The sequence below is a fragment of the Anopheles ziemanni genome, chromosome 3 (genome assembly GCF_943734765.1).
Source record: "Anopheles ziemanni chromosome 3, idAnoZiCoDA_A2_x.2, whole genome shotgun sequence".
In the NCBI taxonomy this organism is placed as follows: Eukaryota; Metazoa; Arthropoda; class Insecta; order Diptera; family Culicidae; genus Anopheles; species Anopheles ziemanni.
In genome coordinates this window covers 91,054,674-91,074,801 of record NC_080706.1, presented here as the reverse complement: position 1 = coordinate 91,074,801, position 20,128 = coordinate 91,054,674, and the positions used below count along the sequence as shown (strand labels likewise).

At 45.9% G+C, this 20,128-nt stretch overlaps 3 protein-coding genes across 3 annotated transcripts; all 3 read right to left on the bottom strand.

Annotated features, from left to right (window-relative positions):
* Positions 1–762: 762 nt before the first annotated feature.
* Positions 763–5,287, bottom strand: LOC131288579 (proton-associated sugar transporter A-like). The gene is made up of 5 exons (XM_058317721.1): positions 5,133–5,287; positions 1,554–2,675; positions 1,140–1,314; positions 970–1,065; positions 763–894 (listed from the first exon to the last, which is right to left on the bottom strand). The coding sequence occupies exons 1-5, from the start codon at positions 5,285–5,287 to the stop codon at positions 763–765; spliced, it is 1,680 nt and encodes a 559-aa protein (XP_058173704.1).
* A 4,051-nt stretch (positions 5,288–9,338) lies between these two features.
* On the bottom strand, positions 9,339–13,411 carry LOC131288578 (proton-associated sugar transporter A-like). The gene is made up of 5 exons (XM_058317720.1): positions 13,083–13,411; positions 12,753–13,015; positions 10,772–11,029; positions 9,816–10,705; positions 9,339–9,563 (listed from the first exon to the last, which is right to left on the bottom strand). The coding sequence occupies exons 1-5, from the start codon at positions 13,409–13,411 to the stop codon at positions 9,339–9,341; spliced, it is 1,965 nt and encodes a 654-aa protein (XP_058173703.1).
* Positions 13,412–15,675: 2,264 nt separating this feature from the next.
* On the bottom strand, positions 15,676–19,008 carry LOC131288413 (proton-associated sugar transporter A-like). The gene is made up of 5 exons (XM_058317545.1): positions 18,698–19,008; positions 18,361–18,623; positions 16,938–17,195; positions 15,983–16,872; positions 15,676–15,900 (listed from the first exon to the last, which is right to left on the bottom strand). Exons 1-5 carry the CDS (start codon positions 19,006–19,008, stop codon positions 15,676–15,678), a joined length of 1,947 nt encoding a protein of 648 aa, XP_058173528.1.
* Between the last annotated feature and the right edge of the window lie 1,120 nt (positions 19,009–20,128).

Here is a 20,128-nt window from a genome sequence, read left to right as displayed (position 1 = left end):
CAGCATAGAACTGGTAAATAGTTGGCCCCAACAAGCTGCTGTCATGTTTTTTTTTATAATTACACGAATGCTATCCAATCGAAGTGTAATGTTCATGTAGGGTGTGCAAATGGATTCTAATTACTATCTCCTGATTTTACTTCCACAAACCCCCGTTTCATCTGCTATTACCTGATTACGAAAGAAGAAAATGAATGTTTTCGATGACCGGTTAATTTAAGAAGACGTTAGAAAATAAATTCCTTATTTAAATATTTTGTTTGAAAAATTATAAAGTAAAAGGGAATTTAAGTAAGGGTCTTTAACAGTTTTTAGTACTCCTTCTTCACTCGAACCGTAGGGTAGACAAACGAATTAAATCGTTATGGTATCTGGTTGTTTCAATGTCGACAGCTAGTGTGAATGACTCCGTAAATACCCGCATTGAAAGCATTTCTTTCTATCACAACATCAATGTCACTTGCAAATTTACATAGTTGTTTTTGTACTTGAATGTGGTGTTTTATAAGTAGAAATTAAAATCCCTGCAATTGTGCTTTGAACGCTTTAAAAAAAGGCGATATCCGTTTCGGTTAAGTTTAATTAAATCCGACAAAGAAGTTAACATTTGAGCCGTCGGTGCATCGGTAACACTTCATCGACCAGACATTTATTAGTGCACATCATAGTAAATCACAGTATCGTCCTCCCACCGCTACGCGCGTATCACATTTCCGCCATTCCGTCCAAAGGGTTCCCAATCCATCCGCCACCGGTGCGCTATCACAGTCCCATGTAGACGATCTGCGAGGCCGTCAGCGCGGCCACGAGGGAGAATATGCTGGCGGAAAATATGACCACGACATTCGACTCCACCGCGTCGATAATGCTGCCGATGGCGAGCGATATGATGAGCTGAGGAGGTGGGAAGGAACGAAAAACGGGGACATTATCACCTTGCGGGAAAACGCTTTACGCCGCGCAGCTTACCTGGGCGAGGAACAGCATGCTGCTCATCAGAGAAACGTCCGCTCCGAAGCCCCGTTTGGTGGTGTTTTCGACGCACTTGCCGTCCTTCATCTCAAACTGTGCGGGACGGAAACCGGGAAAGATTCGTCAGTTTTGTGTACCGACTTGCAATTGACCGGTTCGTAACTTACCGAGTTTTTGGAATGATAGTGTGCCACTATCAGGTACGGTATGGAGTACATCCCCGAGTACATGATTCCCACCGTTGGGCAGGCGATGAAAATGACAAACTTCTCCCGGAAAAGGCCCATTATGAGCATGCCGGCGCTGAACAGCAGCAGCCCGGCCATATACACTGGACGAGCACTGATTTGTGGAAGGAAAAGACACGGTTATTACCATTAAGCACATTGAAATGAGCTAGATTCTAAGCTTCCATTATTATTTCCTCATCAAAATATGACAAGCAGACGATAAAGAAATCTTGCAGTTAATTTTAACAAGTAGTAAGAATGTCAAGAAAGAGATATTGTTGTGACTAATTTATATTTTTGTTCAATTGTAGATGTTATCTTCTTATCAACTCACACCCGAGGTTCGCTTACCCGAGTCGTCGAATCAGCTGCTCGATGATGGCCGAGTATGACGCGCTGCAGACGGCGAACACCGCCATTCCCCAGCAACCGTAACGGACCCCCTCCTCGTACAGGGCGAGCTCGGGTGAGCCTGGTGGTGCCGCCACGTCCCCACCGAACACCTCCGCACCCACAAAGTCTGTGAAGTAGAGACAATAGCTGAGGTAGCCGAGCTGCGAGAAGAACTGCGTCGTGTAGAGGATGAACAGACTGCGCGGCATGTGCACGATGTTGCGCACGAAGTCGCGCAGACGGAGCGGCTTCTCGTCGGCATCCGGCTCGACCGTGACGGACGCCTCGACCGCCAGCTCCACCTTCACCGGGTCGGCCACGATGACGTCCTTTGAGATGCTGTATATTGCCCGCTGGCGGGCCTTCTCCGCCTCGAACACCTTCGGGGACACGTGCCGCAGCAGGGGGTCGGACTCGAGCAGCGGTAGCGGAACCTCCCGGTAGCTGGTGAGCGTTATCGACAGCCCGACCGCCAGCACCAGGAACACGAAGAGGAACACGGTGGCCTCGTTGCTTCCGAGCAGGTTGAGGTTCGTCTGGCTCCAGTCGATGGCACCGAGCACGTACCCGACGGTTCCGCCGAGCCCGCCGATAAACATGGCCGTCGTGAGGACGCGCGCCTGGTCGCTCGGCATGCACATGTCCATGAAGTAGGCGCGCGCGATGCCGTTGCTCGTCTCGGCGTCAAAGTCCGTCAGCACCAAACCCACGATCGTCACCGGTATGGACCACCGGAAACCCTCCATCTGGTCGACCGGGACGTCCGGATCGCCGAAGAACACGCCGATCGATTTGCCGTGCGGCAGGATCCACATGCCCGCCATCATCGCTAGCCCTAGCCCGAGAAGTACCGGCCTCCGACGACCCCAGCGCCCTCGGATGGTATCGCTGAAGGACGCGATCATGGGAGCGAACAGGAACCCGAGCACCGGAGAGAACGCCCAGATCATCGTCATGAAGGTGTGCGAGAGACCGATGCCGAGCAGGATCGGTGTAACGAAGGCCGTCTCGGCCGCGTACAGGAACTCGATGCCCACGATCACCATCGAAAGGCGAATCAGCTGCAGGCGCGATTTTTTCCTGCAGTTCATGAGTAGAAACACCACAGTGAAGGTCAGTTCATGTTGTACTTCTTGCGTTCCTGCTTCTTTCTTACAAAACATGGATTCAAGCTACGACCCTCATACAGCGTAATGAATGACATAAAATCATTTGTTTCTTTAACGAGCCAATGGGTTTGCCCTAGATTACTCATGAAGTGTTGTAATTGCAGGCAGAAGATAAGAATTCATTAAATTATCATTAACCCTTTTGGTAGGGTTTATTCTGTTGCAAACAATTACAATTCTCACAATACCTTTTTACACACTTTTAAGCATTTTATTTGCTTACACGAACTGATTTTAATGTAGTTCAAGGTAGAGATGAGTAAAAACAAACCTAAATGAAAAGAACCCATTTTATCCTTATCACCTCATTTTATCACTATCGATCAAAAGGTAGGTCGGTATGATTGGTGCTTTTACCTACATTAACATTGTCAACAATTGTGTTCTATTCAATCTGCTTATCACCATATTACGGTTACTCGCAGTAATCAAGGTGGTTTCTTTTACATCCAAACCCCCTTTGTATTTTATTCTCTTGTAGTTTTTATCTTTGGTATGTGTACCTCAAAGCTAGTTTTAAGTCTTGATGATTTATTCACCAATTCATCTTCTTGGTTCGGTTCTGTTCGTAGGGATCCCCAAAAGAGCGATGGGATTCGTTTCATAATTCAACGAGATGTTTGGATTTTTTTTCTCTTGCTAAAACGCACATTGAAGTAAACTTAATTTAATGCGATTGCTAGTGGGGTTAATAACTGGTTGTAAAAGCTCATGGACTAGTAAACAGTTTCGCACACGTCAGACGTTCTCTCATTAATCCGTTTCGTTCGTGTTGTTTTTGGGTGCTTCTTAGCTCATGGTCCATTCTACCGGGAGGGGTGCAGCAATGGAACAAGTTAAACCAGTCTTCAGTTGAACATTGGCACTGCGGTGTCAAACAGCCAAATGGCACGTTCCGCAATGACAAATTCGTTTCCGAGCCGTAAGCTTGTTAGCCGGAATGAAAGTGCATTTTGAAATTCAAAACACCGGGCAAACATTCGCTTGGCAAAATCCAACCCAGATAGGAGGGTTACCGCTTTACTAAGCTTTAATTTTAAAATGCATGTTTTGTCTATCTCAGAAAGTAAACATACTTTAGCAAACATAGGCTTTCTTATCGAAAAGGTGTACTCCGGTGAAGATAAATATGGCAACACTTGCCTCCGCATCGTGACCATTATCGTGGCTAATCGTCACTCAGATTTCCACGGCAGGACCATCTGGTGTTGGCGACTAAGACCACGTGTATTAAAACTGTTGTTTGGAGCTTTATCAATGCAAGCACTATTGCAAAAGTTTCACTTTCATTTCGTTTCCATGGGCGACCGTTCCCACAGAAGCGATGAACCATATATTCGTTGTCGGGGAACAGATGTTTCCTTGGATACTTAAGCTATCTCTTTCCAAGAACGTTGATGATGTGCAAAATTAACACCACGAAGGCATTGTACCGATGATACGAGGATAAGCAAGTTGTTGACACTCGGTTATCCGTGTAATAACCGAAAACGCGCCGATAAAGCTGAGCATACGCCAGATAAAGTTTGTGTTTTATGGTGCCCCTGTCAGGTGCTGCTTTGGTTGTTTGGGAGAAACGAGTTGCCGGTAAGATACAATCTCTTAATCGACGAATGACTGCTTCCATCCCTCTTCTAAGCCGTGAGAGTGCAATCTGGACCGAGCTGGCTTGTAGCGGCTAATTCCACCCGAAGCCCACCATGTTCCATTTCTCAGCGAGGGAAATACCCACTCCAACTCCCGTGGAAACATAGGCATACATATCGATTATAGCACCTATAGCGCAATAAACCATCGCGCGTGTGACGTTCACAGTGTGCAATTTCGCCAGCGGGTTGTGGGTGAAAAACAATTATGAGCAGCAATGGAGCCATTGACACCGGAAAAGAAGGACTTAGCAGGCATGTTTGCAGAAGGGAAAGGTTATGGTGTCACCTTTAACGCGCGCGTCGGTCCTGAAATGATGTGCAAGCTTTGTTTTATTTGCCATCGTACGACGAGGCGATGTCACTTTAATGAACGCTGGGTGGTTTGCAATGCTGTAATGTTTTATTGGTCATTTGAAACTACTCACAAAACCATTAAAAGTGAATAAACCACTAAGTGCAGATAAGTTTCGTATGCCCCAGATTCTGTTGAATGTTATTACTATTAAATTAGTGTGCCATTTGAGGTCAATTGAACAGAAGGAAATGTATTTTTAAATGAACCACAGACATAGAAAATGGGTCTAACTAGGTTTTATTTCTGCTAATAGATGTCAGAAAACTTCTTTCCGGTTAAATATTTCTCTGTAAAACATTTTCTCGTTTATCCACGATCGATTCGGTTTTGGAAACATTGTGCAGGCGAGCTTCCCCGAACTTACCGGAACAGATGCGAGTAGTCCCGGTCAAGCTTTTTGGCGTGCAGGAAGCGTACCTGCAGCATGCCGTCCATAATTTCCTGATCGGAGGGCTGCGGCCCGCCATTCGCGTACCCTGCGGCGTCCATTTTGTTCGCTGTTTCGTTACTTTCGGCCATCGCTCCCAATACCACTGGCACTTAGCACTAAGTTGAATATGAAATCTGCCTTTTTTTTTCAAATAATTAGCTTTTCTTAGTGAAAAGTTATGGTAACTTTTATGGCACCGGGTGGCAACTGTCGATGGCACTTCGATTAGGCTTTTCTTTGTTTGTTCACGGGGACTTTGTTGCTTTCGTTTCGGCAAAAACCAAAACCCTATGTCACCCGTTCCCGGAGCAGCAGGACAACGAGGACTGCATATTGGGTGTTGATCCTTTTTCTCCACGCCTGGTTCACTCCGGCTTCTCGTCTTTCTTCAAAACAATTCAACTCTAAACTTTCGTTTAAAAGCAAAACCAAATCCTTCGGCCGGGTTCTCAATTTCACAACGTTTTCAGCTCGAACACGCGACGGTCCTGCAGGAACCGAATCCCTCCGCACATGCCGCACCGCCGTCTCACGAATTCACCCACACAAAACTGGCGTAGTTTGGAACACTTCGCCTCTTAAAACGCAAACTCCGAATAACCGAACGAAATCACCGGATTTTTTGTTTTTAAATACTCGCGTTCCACGTGGTTCAGGTGTGCAATTGCTGCAACCTGCGTGACAACTAACGGGTGGTTGTTTCCTCCTCCTCGTTTTTTTCCGTCACCTTAGTTCTCTCAAGCCCACCGTGGAACGTCACACGCGCGCTACTAAACGTCGTCGCCGGCTGCGATCGCGTTTTTATAAGCGGCGTCGCGATTACCGCCTGCAGGTTGGCGGGGTTTATTATTTTTCGTTACCGCTCTTATTGTTGTTGTCGTTGTGTGTATGTGTGTTGGCGGTTTTCCTTACCTGCACGTCGATCTACCGCCCCTCGCACACCCGCCGGAGGGGGTCGTTAGGCCTCCTTCTGGAGGGCTTCAGGCGCGTACGTCCTTGGGCCGAGAGACAGACATATTGGAAGAAAGTATTGAACGAAGAATTATTCGCTGATAAGCGTACCACATTTTCCCACCCCGTTTCATGTGGCGTGCATGTGTATGAGAGAAGGAAGGTGTATTTTATAACGGTCGATCTTTATTATCCTAATTGGGCGATTTAATTTACTGCCGCCAACGTGGATGATGGAGCGAGGAGGGCCGGCGATTATCAGCTTATTTGACCAGTTACGAGATATCGTTTCGTTCCTGGTTGTGTCGATGCCTTTTCGGTACTCTATCTTTTCGCAACTCTCCATTTGTGTTCCAATCGATCCTTATCCATTATTTCATTATAAGAAAGGCACCTTTTCGTGCAACCAACCTCGCTTCAGTTATCGATCATTTGGATGCGATCATCTTCTTCGTACGTGTTTACATGTAGATCAGTTGTTGGAAAAATGTTGAACAGCAACCCGATCGTATTGTTTTGTTCCCGACCGGAACTGGTTGTGTTCAAGTGTTTGTTTCAGTTTTCAACCAGAGTCGGATTACCGGGGTTTTTAAGAGTTTACAGTGGATCGTTCAGTTCGTGGAATGGTTTCCAATCATTTGGCCCATCAGTCAACAACGGGAAACGGTTAAGCACATCCACATCCGGTTGTGTTCCGTGTTTCCATGCAGCTAGAACTTTATTTCAAATGAATGTGCGTACATTGTTGCAGATGCATTATAGACGGTTCACGTGGAAGAGATTTTGATTTAAAAAAATAAAATAAGGTACATTAGGACATGTTAAAGCTGAAGTAGATGCTGGTCTCTTTTTGATAAAAATGTGTTGCAGTTTATTACTGATTTTCTACAAATAGAATCAACAGTCGCTATTAACAGTGGGGAACTATGGCTGGAACGGTGATACTTGATGCGATTTTAATGGCACTTTTGGAAAAAAGTCTCTTGCGAGTTATAATTTAGTTAAAGTTTGTAAATATTTCAATCAAATGTTCTTCATTCGTTGAACGTAAACAAATTTTCGACTATTCTATGTCGAATTCATACTTCTGAGGTGGCAAGCAGCTGAAATAAACAAACGATATCCTTCATTAGCTATTTCAGTTTTTATGCTCATCCGGTGAAATATAGTTTACAAGTTCAATCGTATAGAACGAGAAATAATGCTTCGAAACAGTAGAAGCATGTTTCGGAGGAATAAGACATGCATTCACCTAACGGTAAAACTATGGTTTAGAACACTACCAAGCGAAATAAAGTTTTTGTTAAATTGTTTACGAAATTCCGCTACATTCAAGGACACAGAATTTGTTTGTCATATCTTGAAACCGTCATTAACAGTGTTTGAAACCGTTCTGAGTTCACTTTGGTCTTTTTTCGTCTTTGCACATTTGTTTGCCTATGTCTGCTGTTAAACTCAGCCCGCAGCCCGTTATGTAGGTTCATAAAAAAAGGTTTGCCGTTTGAAAGTAACCTGCGATGCTCATGAGCTGTACCCGAACCCTTGGGTGACTAACCTCCATCTGCCTGAGGAGCCAGCAGAAGGTCAAGACATGCGTCCGCTGTGGTCTCAATCGCTTGGAACACAGATCAGAACGGTCATCTGGTTATTGGCAGAACAAAATGGGTGATGTGATTTTTTATCGACTTTTTTTTCCTTTCGTGACAGCCCAGAACCGGAACCGTGTAGTGCTGCAGCCATGCTACTGCAAATCGGTGCTAGGCGAGATTTTTAATCACCGGTTGTGGACCACTACAGAGACACGCTTCGTGTTGAGATAATCGATCACTCAAACTTACCTTCTAATGGGTTAAACGTGAACTTCAAGAGGAACTTGATTGAGGTTAATTTTGCACACACTCTTTGGTGGTGTGGCTGGAAACTCGTTAGTGACACAACCAAAGCATCGATGAATTATTTAATTTCTAATTTTTAAGGCTCTTCTTTAAGTCATCAGATATTACGCGTCCGTGTGCGGACATTTATTATTCACCTTTCCCATGAAAGTTAGCTCATTCGAGTGCGATCTGCTAACGATATGCACCGACGAAGCTCAACGAATTCATAACTAACTCTGGAACTTATTTAGTCGACGTTTGCCTTCTCGTCAAATATCTGGCGCATACCAAAACACCGTTCCTCTCGACGCACTTTGGGATACGGAATTGTAGCGCCAATCGGTACCGGATTAAACCGTTTTTTTTCGCAACATTGATAAATGGCAAGGGCTCGTGAAATTTACGACCTTGCCGGGTTCGGATAATCAATTCATCACCATCGTCCATGTTTATCACCACGATGGTGGCAAATCTTACCTTGCGACGCATTTTGCGTCAATCGGCGAAAGTGTACACGAGTCTGGCTGAAGATTACTCCATGGAACCTTTGCGAACCTTCAAAAGGTCCAACGATCGAAATTATATGGTCCCAATTCGAGAGCCGATAATGGCCACGCAGTTGTAAGCGCATTGGCACGGGAAAATTGGGTTGTTTTTGGCGAAATCTCCTCCTTTTATGTCCGACCAATAACGATCCGGTTGTCTGATAAAGAACCCGTGAGCCTATTTTAGCCAATTGTAAAATGTTTATTTGATTTCAATGGTGGGAAAATGTGAATCAAACGTAGGGTTGTAGCAATCGAATGCTTTCATGTAGGAAAACAGTTGAAAGAAACACATTTTTGTTCATCCTCTTCAGAATATTGACTTTTTCATATTTGTCCAAAAAATCGCGGATAAAAATAGAACCCAAACGAAATTCTCATTATTTAGTAAAACTATTTATTCATAAAATTTACAACCCTTTGATGGTAAGTTGGGGTTATTTATGGGGTTTTCCATTAAACCCTTAAATAAAGTTAGAATTGGCTTTTGTTGTATCCTATAAACATGAGCGCAACTGTACGAAAAATCTACAATTCTTTGGATTACGCTACTCTATCTACAAAAAAACAAAAAAAAAACAATGAGAAATTAACCTTGCCTTATCGAACTCGATAGACCATGGAGCAGATCCCCGCCTCCCGCTGTTGGTGTCATTTGGTAAAAGTTGGCTACCTACAATCTACATTCCCTAGATCTCTATCGCTATCCCCTTTCGGTTAGTATCACATCGTGGAGGTGTATGCTACTGCGAGCAATAGAGTTAAGGCTACAGATCCAGATACTGGATCTGGGAGGCGCACAGTGCCGCTATAAGGCTGCACACGCTGGCAGTGTAGATGACGGAGGCGGTCGTTCCGGTTAGCGTCACGAGTGGCCCCATCGAGAGGGAAAGGATGATCTGCGCCACGAACAGCATGCTGCCGATAAGCGAGATGTCGGAGGCGAGCCCACGGCGCGGTTGGGTTGCACTGGTTTCGCCACTTGCGTCCAGCTGTGGGAAAAGATAAAGAAGTGTGCGATTTAAAACATTGTTGGTGTATTTCAAACGTATAAATTGAATCCCCAAACCCACGTGCTCAATTCATGAATCTAGTAGGCGTTATAATTTGAATGAAGCAAATTGCATCCCTAAGGTATGCAATAGACAGCACATGGCATCTTGTACAGTGATGTTCAAGTATTTAGCCGGTTTTATGGTTTTTCACAAACCGAAATAAATTATTATTTAAATCTGTATACATACCCATCCTTTCGCGTGGTACTTTGCCAGGATGATGTACGGCATCGTAAAAAGCAGCGCACTGACGATGCCACCTGTAACGCTGAACACGTACACGGTGATTTTGTTGGGAAACGCTGCCATATACATCATGCCGAGGAAATCGATCAACAGCCCACCGCAATAGACGGTCCGTGCTCTGAACCGCCGTATTAACCGCTCAATCGTGTACGAGTACGTGGAAGAGGCCATCGAATAGATAGCCATCCCGAAGCATCCATAGCGGACGCCCTCGATGTAGAGTGCGTACTCGTCGGAGTCGGAGTTTGCCATCGGGTCACCGCCGAACACCTTCTCACCGACAAAGTCCGTAAAGTAAAGGCTATAGCTGATGTGGCTCATCCAGCAGAAGAGATTCGTCGCGCACAGCACCCCCAGCGCGGACGGTATCCGGAAGGTGGTCTTGAGGAAGTCTTTGGTCGTGTGTGCGGTGCTGCCGTTGCCCAGAAGTGGTTCCTTTTCCGTGTGTCCGTTCATGGTGATGTGATGACCGTTCGGTTGCTCGTACTCGCTGTTTAGCTGAAGCACCAAAGAATCGGCGAGGTCTTTCACCGGCACCAGTTGACGCTCGGTGGTACGATGTTGCCGCTCCTTGGCAATGATGCGCTCGGTAAGTGGCTGCAGCAACTCGTCGCGCTCCATGAGAGCAAGTGGAATTTCTCGAAAGCTGCACAGCGTTACGGTGAGGCAAAGCACGAAGATGATCGTCACCAGAATAAACACGGTGTTGATGTTGCCACCAAGCAGATCCCCCAATATCGTTCCATCCCAGTCGATCGCTCCGATGAGGTATCCTATACATCCTCCGACCCCGGACAGTAACGAGTACGTACTACAAGCCTGTCCATGGTCCTCTGTGAATAATCAAATACTCTCGTCAAGATTGTACATTTCTTAACCCCTCCGCACGTATCTCTTACCGGGTAAGCTGACATCCAACAGGTACGCCATTGAAGGGGCCTGCGAAGAGTCGGCACAAAAGTCTAGCAATATAGTGCCGAGGATGGTGAACACTATCGCCCATCGGTAATGGATGCTGGGATTGGTAGTGCTACTCGACAAGATCCAATCCGACCCAGGGTCGATCGCAACAGTGTTGTTAATAACGGGTACTCCTGCTTCTCCGATGTCACCTAACCAATGGCCGATGGTTTCCCCAAACGGCAGCAAAAGACAACCTGCGAAAGTAGAGCATCACGAATTGAAGAAGATTTAATAAAACATATTATAGCCTTCATCAAATTCAAAATAGATTTGAAGTGCTGGTTGAGAAGTGCTTTGAATTGATGGAGATATCAACCTGTTTTCAGTTCAAATGTTAATTTCACACATGCTTCACCACAAGTGCAGCTACCGAACTATTGTATCAGCTTTGTAATTTTGAGTTTTATATTTCTTCCTATTCCTTTACGTTGGCAGTTTTTTGGTACACGTGACTGTGCAGTGATTTTTTTTTTTAAATTGCAACTAATTTGTTTTAATAATTTCGCGATATGAAATTATCAGTGCAAAATGAAACATTGAACATTTCAAAAACATTCGAAAATATCAAAAATGGCTATGAAATCAAATCACAAGTCAGAAAGGTTAAAATTTGTGACTTAATTGGTAAGTGTTGATTTGTTCGTTGCACAGATTACCATATTGCCCGCTCACAAAGGTCAACACACTTGACTGAGTTGAGTTTTGCATGAAATTGTTTCAAGTGCCGTATGATTGAGTCATTCTGGTTCGAAATCACATTCGCTGGTGCATCCGTCGCTGTGCACAATAAGATCGTGGGAAAAAACTGGGCAAATCAGAAACCAATGGCTAACTCATATGTTGAGAAAAAGAAGGTGACTTTAAAATAAAACTGTAAAAGGCAAACGCTCGTGCTCGAGCGATAAGTGGCGTAGCATCGTCCCGTATTGACAATTTCATAACCTGCTCCCGGGCTGATAGCTGCATGACAGCATCGTACGGTCGATTTTATGATGAATGCAGCTGCTCCAAGTTCACCAAGTGCACTGCTAAATCAACGGTGCCGATATCTTAATTCCACTAATCACACAATCCACTCAATAACGTCCGTTATGGATACACGTTTGTATCATTACGTGGCGTCTCCAGTCACAACATCCGCCAGTTGGTGCTGGCGATAACACAAGTCATCCTAGGAAAGGGGAAATATTTCCAGCGGGATCGCGCAGGGATTTTGTAACACAGAACTGTTTTCTAATGGAAGCACAATCAGTGTTTGTGTACACAAACCAGCCGAGATTTGATGATAGCGTTTCAAATCTCGCGCGCGATCTAAACGTGAAAGCAACTCACATGCATGATGTTATGAGGTTGGAAGAATAGTATGGTGTGTTAGTGAACAACCATATGTTTTTTAACTACTCTTCCGAACAGTAGCTTTTCTTCTGCACTTCATCTATTTTTGACTCACTATTTCCAATTTTATTTGTTATTGATTCATACACTAGAACAAATGGCACGAAACAGCTGCTTCACTTTTATGAGAACCTAATGTAGTTTACCTACACTACTACTCATAAAGTAAAAGTGTGATGTAATGAAAAACAAATCTCCCGCACCAAGTACACAAAGCAAACTTGTTTACAAAAGCGAGTTAGTTTGTTCCTTTTTTCTTCCTTTCGCTTTGTTTCACGGTATAGTGGTATCACGGACACGTTCTATTCGTCTGTTCCTAGGTAAGGCACACTTTGATTGATGTAAAACTGAACTCAACAACACGTTTCAATTCTGCATATTTTAGTCGCCCAAAGGATACTGGAATGCACTTGAATTGCTTGGATAGATTGATTGAGATTCATCCAACAAATGACCACACCATACACATTAGTCCATCGGAGTTATACACCACGCCACCAAGTCGAGAACACTGGCACTCACCTAGCACGAGTCCTATGCCCAGCATCACCAGGACCGGGCGGCGTCGACCAAACCTCGACCGGCACCGATCACTGAAGGTGCCCAAGAATGGAGAAACGATGAAGCCGATCAGCGGTGAGATTCCCCACACGACCGTCATCAGCTGGTGCTCGATCCCGATGCCGAGCAGGATCGGTGTTACGAACGCCGTCTCAGCGGAGTACACGATTTCGATTCCCATGATCACGAACGACAGGCGCACAAAGTCCAGCAGCGACTTTTTCCTAGCAACGTAGAAAGGCAAGAGTTAAAAACACAGGCTCGAACTGATCCTGATTCGGGATCGCTCACCGGAAAACGTGCGAATAATCGTGCTGCTGTCGTCGGGCATTCTCTTCCCGTACTCGCCGGAGTTCCCGTGCCACTGCATCGGTCTGTGTTGGTTTGCGGGCGAGCACGACCCGCCCGGATGCCGCCGGATGTGGTCCTCCACCCTTTCCCGTTTTGACCATGGTGATGACGGTTTGGCCGTCGTCGTTGTTGACGCCGTTCGTGCCCTTCCTGGGTCGTCCCCAACTGCGCTGGAATGCTCGGAACGGTCTGGACGCGAACAGGGCCGCAGTGCCACTGACGGCGGCCGACGCGAGTCGGTTGTACAAGCTCTTTATCTCGCGCAACATTCTCCTTTCCCGTCCGGCGTCGCCGGTGGCAGATCACCCACCCCGCGGGTGGTGCGGGTGCAGCAGTGAGGGTTTTTGTTATGGTTTTGAGATGTTTGGTATGTAAATTGCACGCAGCGCAGCGTACTCTGGGCGAGAGGCGCACGTCACCAACGTGTCGGTACGGTCGTCTGTATCTCTCACACTCACTCTCTCTTTCTCTCACACACATGCACACCCACAAGCCACGTCGGTGGCCGTCGCCGGGACGGAGGGTACCAGAGTAGAAGCAGATTCCGCAGGTCACGTTCACGCCGCTCGCCGGGAGAGATTGCCGGCTCCGATAAAAAAAAACGGTCCGGCGTTCCGGCTGACAAAAACCACCCCGTGTGATGATAAGGCCACCCCTGAACCGTGCGTCGCCGTGTAGATGCAGTGACCGACCGTCGGTGTCGACTCCCGCGCACCGCTCTTTGAACAACCACTACCACCACCGATAGCGAAAGTGAGGAAAACAAACAAACCGACAGAGTACACACCGACGGCACAAACCCTTCCCCAAATCACGGTAAATCTTCACACGAACCCGATCGATCGGGCGGCAAATCGCTACTGAAGGCGACCGAAGGTGTCGAACGTTGATTAAAATTGATACCTTCCGCGTGGCGTGTCTGTGACGTAGCGCCCGGGCGCCCCACAGCTGAAGAGATGCTAATCCACCCCGATTCCATCCCGCTGGAGCGCCCTTTTACAGAAGCGGCGGAGCAGGAGGGAAAAGCCGATCGGTACGGTTTAGATTCCGCCGCTGTTGTAATCGATGGAGACCCTGGATGGAGCTGCTGAATGCTCGTGTGTGGATGTTACTGTTCGGGGCTCGGGAGGGCACGTATGAATTGGTAAAACTAAGTACAACACGTATCATCGCGATCTTGCGTTGACGTGGAATACAGCTGCCAACACAATGTTGTACCAATTGTGTGCCTTCCCATGTTTTATTTCATACCGCCATGTCGGCAAGGAACAGATTTTGGTGGCATGGGACTCTTTTTCTTTCTTTCGTCACTTTATCGAGATGTGATAAGACCGTCGATGGTGGACTTTTGTATGAGCTTGTCGATGCGTGATAGCCTAACGAATGGTGTTCCCTAGACCACGGCTGACCGGATGACTCACCATAATTTATTGTCGTTAATCGCAATGTTTACTGCTTTGGCGATACGGGCTTCCGCAATCGGGTGGAGACACATGGGAACCGGAATAAAAATGGGCACCAAAAACATTTCATTGATAAATATTCCTAATTAAACATTACCGTTCATTAGGAGTCAACATTAGCGCACTTTAAAAATAGCCACATCCTTACAGAACAAAAGTGTGCTGATACCTTTATCTCAATGTTTGCATATCCGGGAGATTACGATACAACGAGATAATTTGTGTGCTCGAAGCTGGATCGGCACACGTTACCATTCTGGTTTGTTGGAAAAGGAATTAAACGTGTCTTGAGGCATCGTGCCGACCGTCATTAACATTTATAGCTGTTGTTTATACGCTGCAAACTCCGGAATATTCCATATGCTACGGTTACGTTTTCTTTGCGTAAAAGTACAAGAATATTGTAGGTTTAGTATTTATGAACAGGAATTTCAAATCAAACAGTTATCCAACCATTGCGAACTGCTTAACAAATCAGGGCCGATAGATTGATTGATTAGTTTTCGATAACGTTTTCAATTATCGTTTTGGGGGCAACGATAGTCAAAAAACACGTGTGTAAAGTTTAAAATTTATTTCCGGTATTGCGTGCTGCCTACCTTCCGGCGCAATTAGTTACTGGTGGGATATTTTCACCGATCCTCGTAGACTTTGTCGTCCTGCAACTTCTCTTCGACAGAATTGGATGTCATTACCACAGTATTTTGGGATGTAAAACAGCAACGTAAAACTGGACTTTCTGGACTGGTAAAACTTTCTTTTTTAAACAATTTGACAAAATCTTTATCAACAGAAACCTAAATGTCGCAATTCACACTTCTAAAAGAAATTGAAAACTATACTATCCATAAAACCATTGAGTCCCATAGCCTAGTGGCCGAAGAATAAAGCGTGTAATGAATACTTCAATTTTGGTTTTTAATAACACAGCAAATATCAATTTATTACCAACTACATACAATTTTCTTATCTTAAATTATGAATTAAATGACTATCACCGTAATGTAAATTATCTGATGCAGGTAAAGATGGGTGCCTTCTAATGGTATCGCGCAGGCATCATGGTGCGACTAGAGATCCAGATACTGGATCTGGGAGGCGCACAGTGCCGCCATGAAGTTACAAACACTGGCAGTGTAGATGACGGAGGCGGTCGTTCCGGTTAGCGTCACGAGTGGCCCCATCGAGAGGGAAAGGATGATCTGCGCCACGAACAGCATGCTGCCGATGAGCGAGATGTCGGCGGCGAGCCCACGGCGCGGTTGAGTTGAGTTGGTATCGCCACTTGCGTCCAGCTGTGGTTGAAAGTAACGATCTGTGTGGTTATAATTCAACTCCATAAACTGCAAGAGTAAATTATTTATAAGATTTACAGACCCATCCTTTCGCGTGGTACTTTGCCAGGATGATGTATGGCATCGTGTACAGAAAGGAACTGACGATGCCGCCGGTAGCGCTGAACACGTACACGGTTACTTTGTTGGGGAACAGGGCCATGATCAGCATGCCGAGGGAATCGATCAGCAGCCCACCGCAATAGACGGTCCGTGCTCTGAACCGCCGAATCAACCTCTCTATCACACACGAGTACGTGGAAGAGGCTATGGCACAGATGGCCAACCCAAAACACCCGTAGCGGACGCCTTGAAGGTATAGGGCGTACTCGTTGGAGTCGGAGTTTGCCATCGGGTCACCGCCGAACACCTTCTCACCAACAAAGTCCGTAAAGTAAATGCTATAGCTGATGTGGCTCATCCAGCAGAAGAGATTCGTCGCGCACAACACCCCCAGCGCGGGCGGTATCCGGGAGGCGATATTGAAGAAGTTCTTTGCCGTACGTGAGGTTCTTTCATTACCCATGAGTGACTCCTTTTCCGTGTACCCGGTAAGGGTGACGTGGTTATCGTTCAGTTCGTGCTCGTTGTCTAGTAGAGGTAATAGCGAATCGGCGAGGTCTTTCCTTGGCGCGAAGAGTTTTTCTTCGCTGGTGATGTGCTGCCGCTCCTTGGCAATGATGCGCTCGGTGAGGGGCTGCAGCAACTCGTCGCGCTCCATGAGAGCCAGTGGAATTTCTCGAAAGCTGCACACCGTAACGGTGACACTTAACACGAAGATCATCATCACCAGAATAAACACGGTGTTGATGTTGCCACCAAGCAGCTGGCCCAACATCGTTCCATCCCAGTCGATCGCTCCGATGAGGTATCCTATACATCCTCCGACTCCGGACAGTAACGAAAACATGCTGCAAGCCCGCTCGTGATCCTCTGCAAATTATCAATTGGCCACAACAATACTTGACGATTTTCAAGCACTCTAACAAACCCCTTACCTGGTAAACTAACATCCAGCAGGTACGCCATGGCCGGTGGTTGCGTAGAGTCGGCACAAAAGTCTAGTAAAATAGTGCCAAGGATAGTGAACACTATGGTCCATCGGTAATGGATGCTAGGCGTGGTACTAGGCGGGGTGCTTTCAATCTCTGAGGCAGAGTTGATCACAACAGAGTTGCTAAAGACGGGAACTTCTGCTTCTCCGATGTCACCCAACCAATGGCCGATGGTTTCTCCAAATGGGAGCAAAAGACATCCTGCAAAATAGAGCCACACGGTTTAATTTATGTTTGTAACGTAATGTATATTTTTTGTTGAGTGATTTAGATGCATTCTCTAAAATTCATGTTTGTTTATATAGAATGTACACTCCATCAAAGAGGAACTCCATAAAATATGGGTATACTGAGACCATTTTGTAATCTAAGCTTCAAAGCAAGGTGCTTTGAAATTTCATCATTTTATCACTCATTTTATAATGTTGAATGGATTTCGTAGAATGGAAAGCTGGACTCCAACGACCTTTAAAACCAAACACAAACTAACTGGCAGTGTCTGAGCGATAAGTGGCGTAGCATCATCACGTATACGTATTGACAGTTTCATAACCTGCTCTCGGCGTGATAACTACATGGCAGCACCGCACGGTCGATTGTCGCGATTAATACAGCTGCTCCAAGTTCATTGTTAAATCAACTTAATTCCACTAATCACACAATCCGCTCTATAGCGTTCGTTTCGGATACCCGTTTGTATCATTACGTGGAAACTCCAGTCACAACATCCGGCGGTTGGTGTTGGCGATCAGATCTCGCGCGAAATCTAAGCGTGAAAGCAACTCACATGTATGATGCTGTTGAAGTTGGAAGTATGATGTGTTAGTGAACAATCATATGATTTTTGATTACTGTTTCGAGCAGTAGCTCTTCTTCTGCACTTCATCTATTATTACTCACTATTTCTAATTTGATTCGTTAACGATTAATACACTACAAAAAATTCCACTAAGCAGCTGCTTCATTTTTATGAGAACTTAATTTAGTTTACCAACACTACTACTCACAAGTAAAATTGTGATGTAATTAAAAACAAATCTCCCGCACCAAGTACACAAAGCACACTTGTTTACAAAAGCGAGTTAGTTGGTTTCTTTTTTCTTCCTTTCGCTTTGTTTCACGGTATAGTGGTATCAAGGACACGTTCTATTCGTCTGTTCCTTGGTAAGGCACACTGTGATTGATGTAAAACTGAACTCAACAACACGTTTCATTTCTGCATATTTCAGTCGCCCAGAGGATATGGGATTGCACATGGACTGCGTGGATAGATTGATTGAGATTCATCCAACAAATGGTCACACTATACACATTAGTCCATCGGAGTTATACACCACGCCACCAAGTCGAAAACACTGGCACTCACCTAGCACGAGTCCTATGCCCAGCATCATCAGGACTGGGCGGCGTCGACCAAACCTCGACCGGCACCGGTCACTGAAGGTGCCCAAGAATGGAGAAACGATGAAGCCGATCAGCGGTGAGATTCCCCACACGACCGTCATCAGCTGGTGCTCGATCCCGATGCCGAGCAGGATCGGTGTTACGAACGCCGTCTCAGCGGAGTACATTATTTCTATGCCCATACTAACGAACGACAGTCGTATTAAATCCAACAGGGACTTTTTCCTATAACGCAGGGAAGAACGAGTAAAAGGGTTAAACATCGTGATCGAGACGTCGAGAAAGGGTTGAACTCTCACCGGAAAACGTGCGAATAATCATGCCGCTGGTGTCGTGCATGTTCTTCCCGTGCTCGCCGGAGTTCCCATGCCACTGCGTCACAACCGGATGCTGTTGGGTAAGGGTCGCAATCCTTTCCGGTTTTAACCATAGGAATGACATCATCATCTGCGTCGCTATCCTCATCGTGATCGTCGTCGTCAGTGAACCTCTTGGGTCGTCCAAAATTGCGCTCGCATTTACGATTTGGTCTGGACGCGACAAGAGCCACAGTGCTACTGACGACTGCCGACGCGAGCCAATTGTAAAACCTCTTAATCTCGCGCAACATGTTACGGTTTTGTGTTGTTTTGCATGTAAATTGTGCACAGCGCGATGCGCTCAAACGAAGGGTAAGGCGCACGCCATCAAGGACGGGACGAACTCTGTATCTCACACACTCTCACCAACAAGCCGTGACTGGCTGTCGCCGAGATTCATAGACAAAACCTGATTCCGGAGGTAACGTCACCGTCGCGTGTCGGAAAGGTTGCTGACTTCGACTGACTAAAATCACCCCGCGCACCGCTTTATACCACCTCCAAAGAGATGGATGAGGAAAACAAACAACCCGGAACTCACACCGACTACAACCCTGCCTTCAGATCAAAGTAAATCTTCACGCGAGCTTGATCGTTCGATCGTCAAATCGCTACTAAAAGCGAACAAAGGTGTCGCACGTGGAATTACATTGATATGTTAAGCTTGCCGCGTTTATGACGTAGCTCCTGAGGGCTCCGTAGCTGAAGAGACACTAATCCACCCTCTATCCTTCCCGCTGGTGCCTAGCGTTCTGAATGTGGGAGGGAGAGAGTAGGGCGATTCTGCAACGAGACAGAATGGTTACAGTAGTAATATATGAACTCACGGTGCATCATCCGGGTGTTGGTAATGTACACATTAATTGATAGAAATAATTACATCACGTATCGCCATGATCTTGCATTTCAGGAGCGTGTAATGTAGCTGCTATCACAATCTTCGACCATTTCCTTCTCGTGTTTTGTTGCACTTGTCGACACTGTTATGGCAGCAGATAACTCTGAGTTTGAATGAGGGTCGAGGATGCCTGATGGTCCAGGGACGGTGTTCCCTAGACTTAGGCTGACCCGATGACTCACCATAATGTATTGATAGATATTCAACTGCTGAACTTCAAGAAGATCGGGAGCGGTTCGTCCGATTTTACTATTACCACTCTACAGCGGTAGGGTTTATTTTCAACTGGGGCTTTAACTTAAGTGATGCGCTTTTATACATACGTATTGTTTCAATCCATTCTCACTTAATACGCCTAAACGCATTTTGGAGGGTAGTGTAAATTCATTTATACCTTTACTTCTTCCTGCCATATAAACTTTAGTGTGATAACAGTGCTGGATAGGTTTTGTATCGAGCGTACATGCATATGA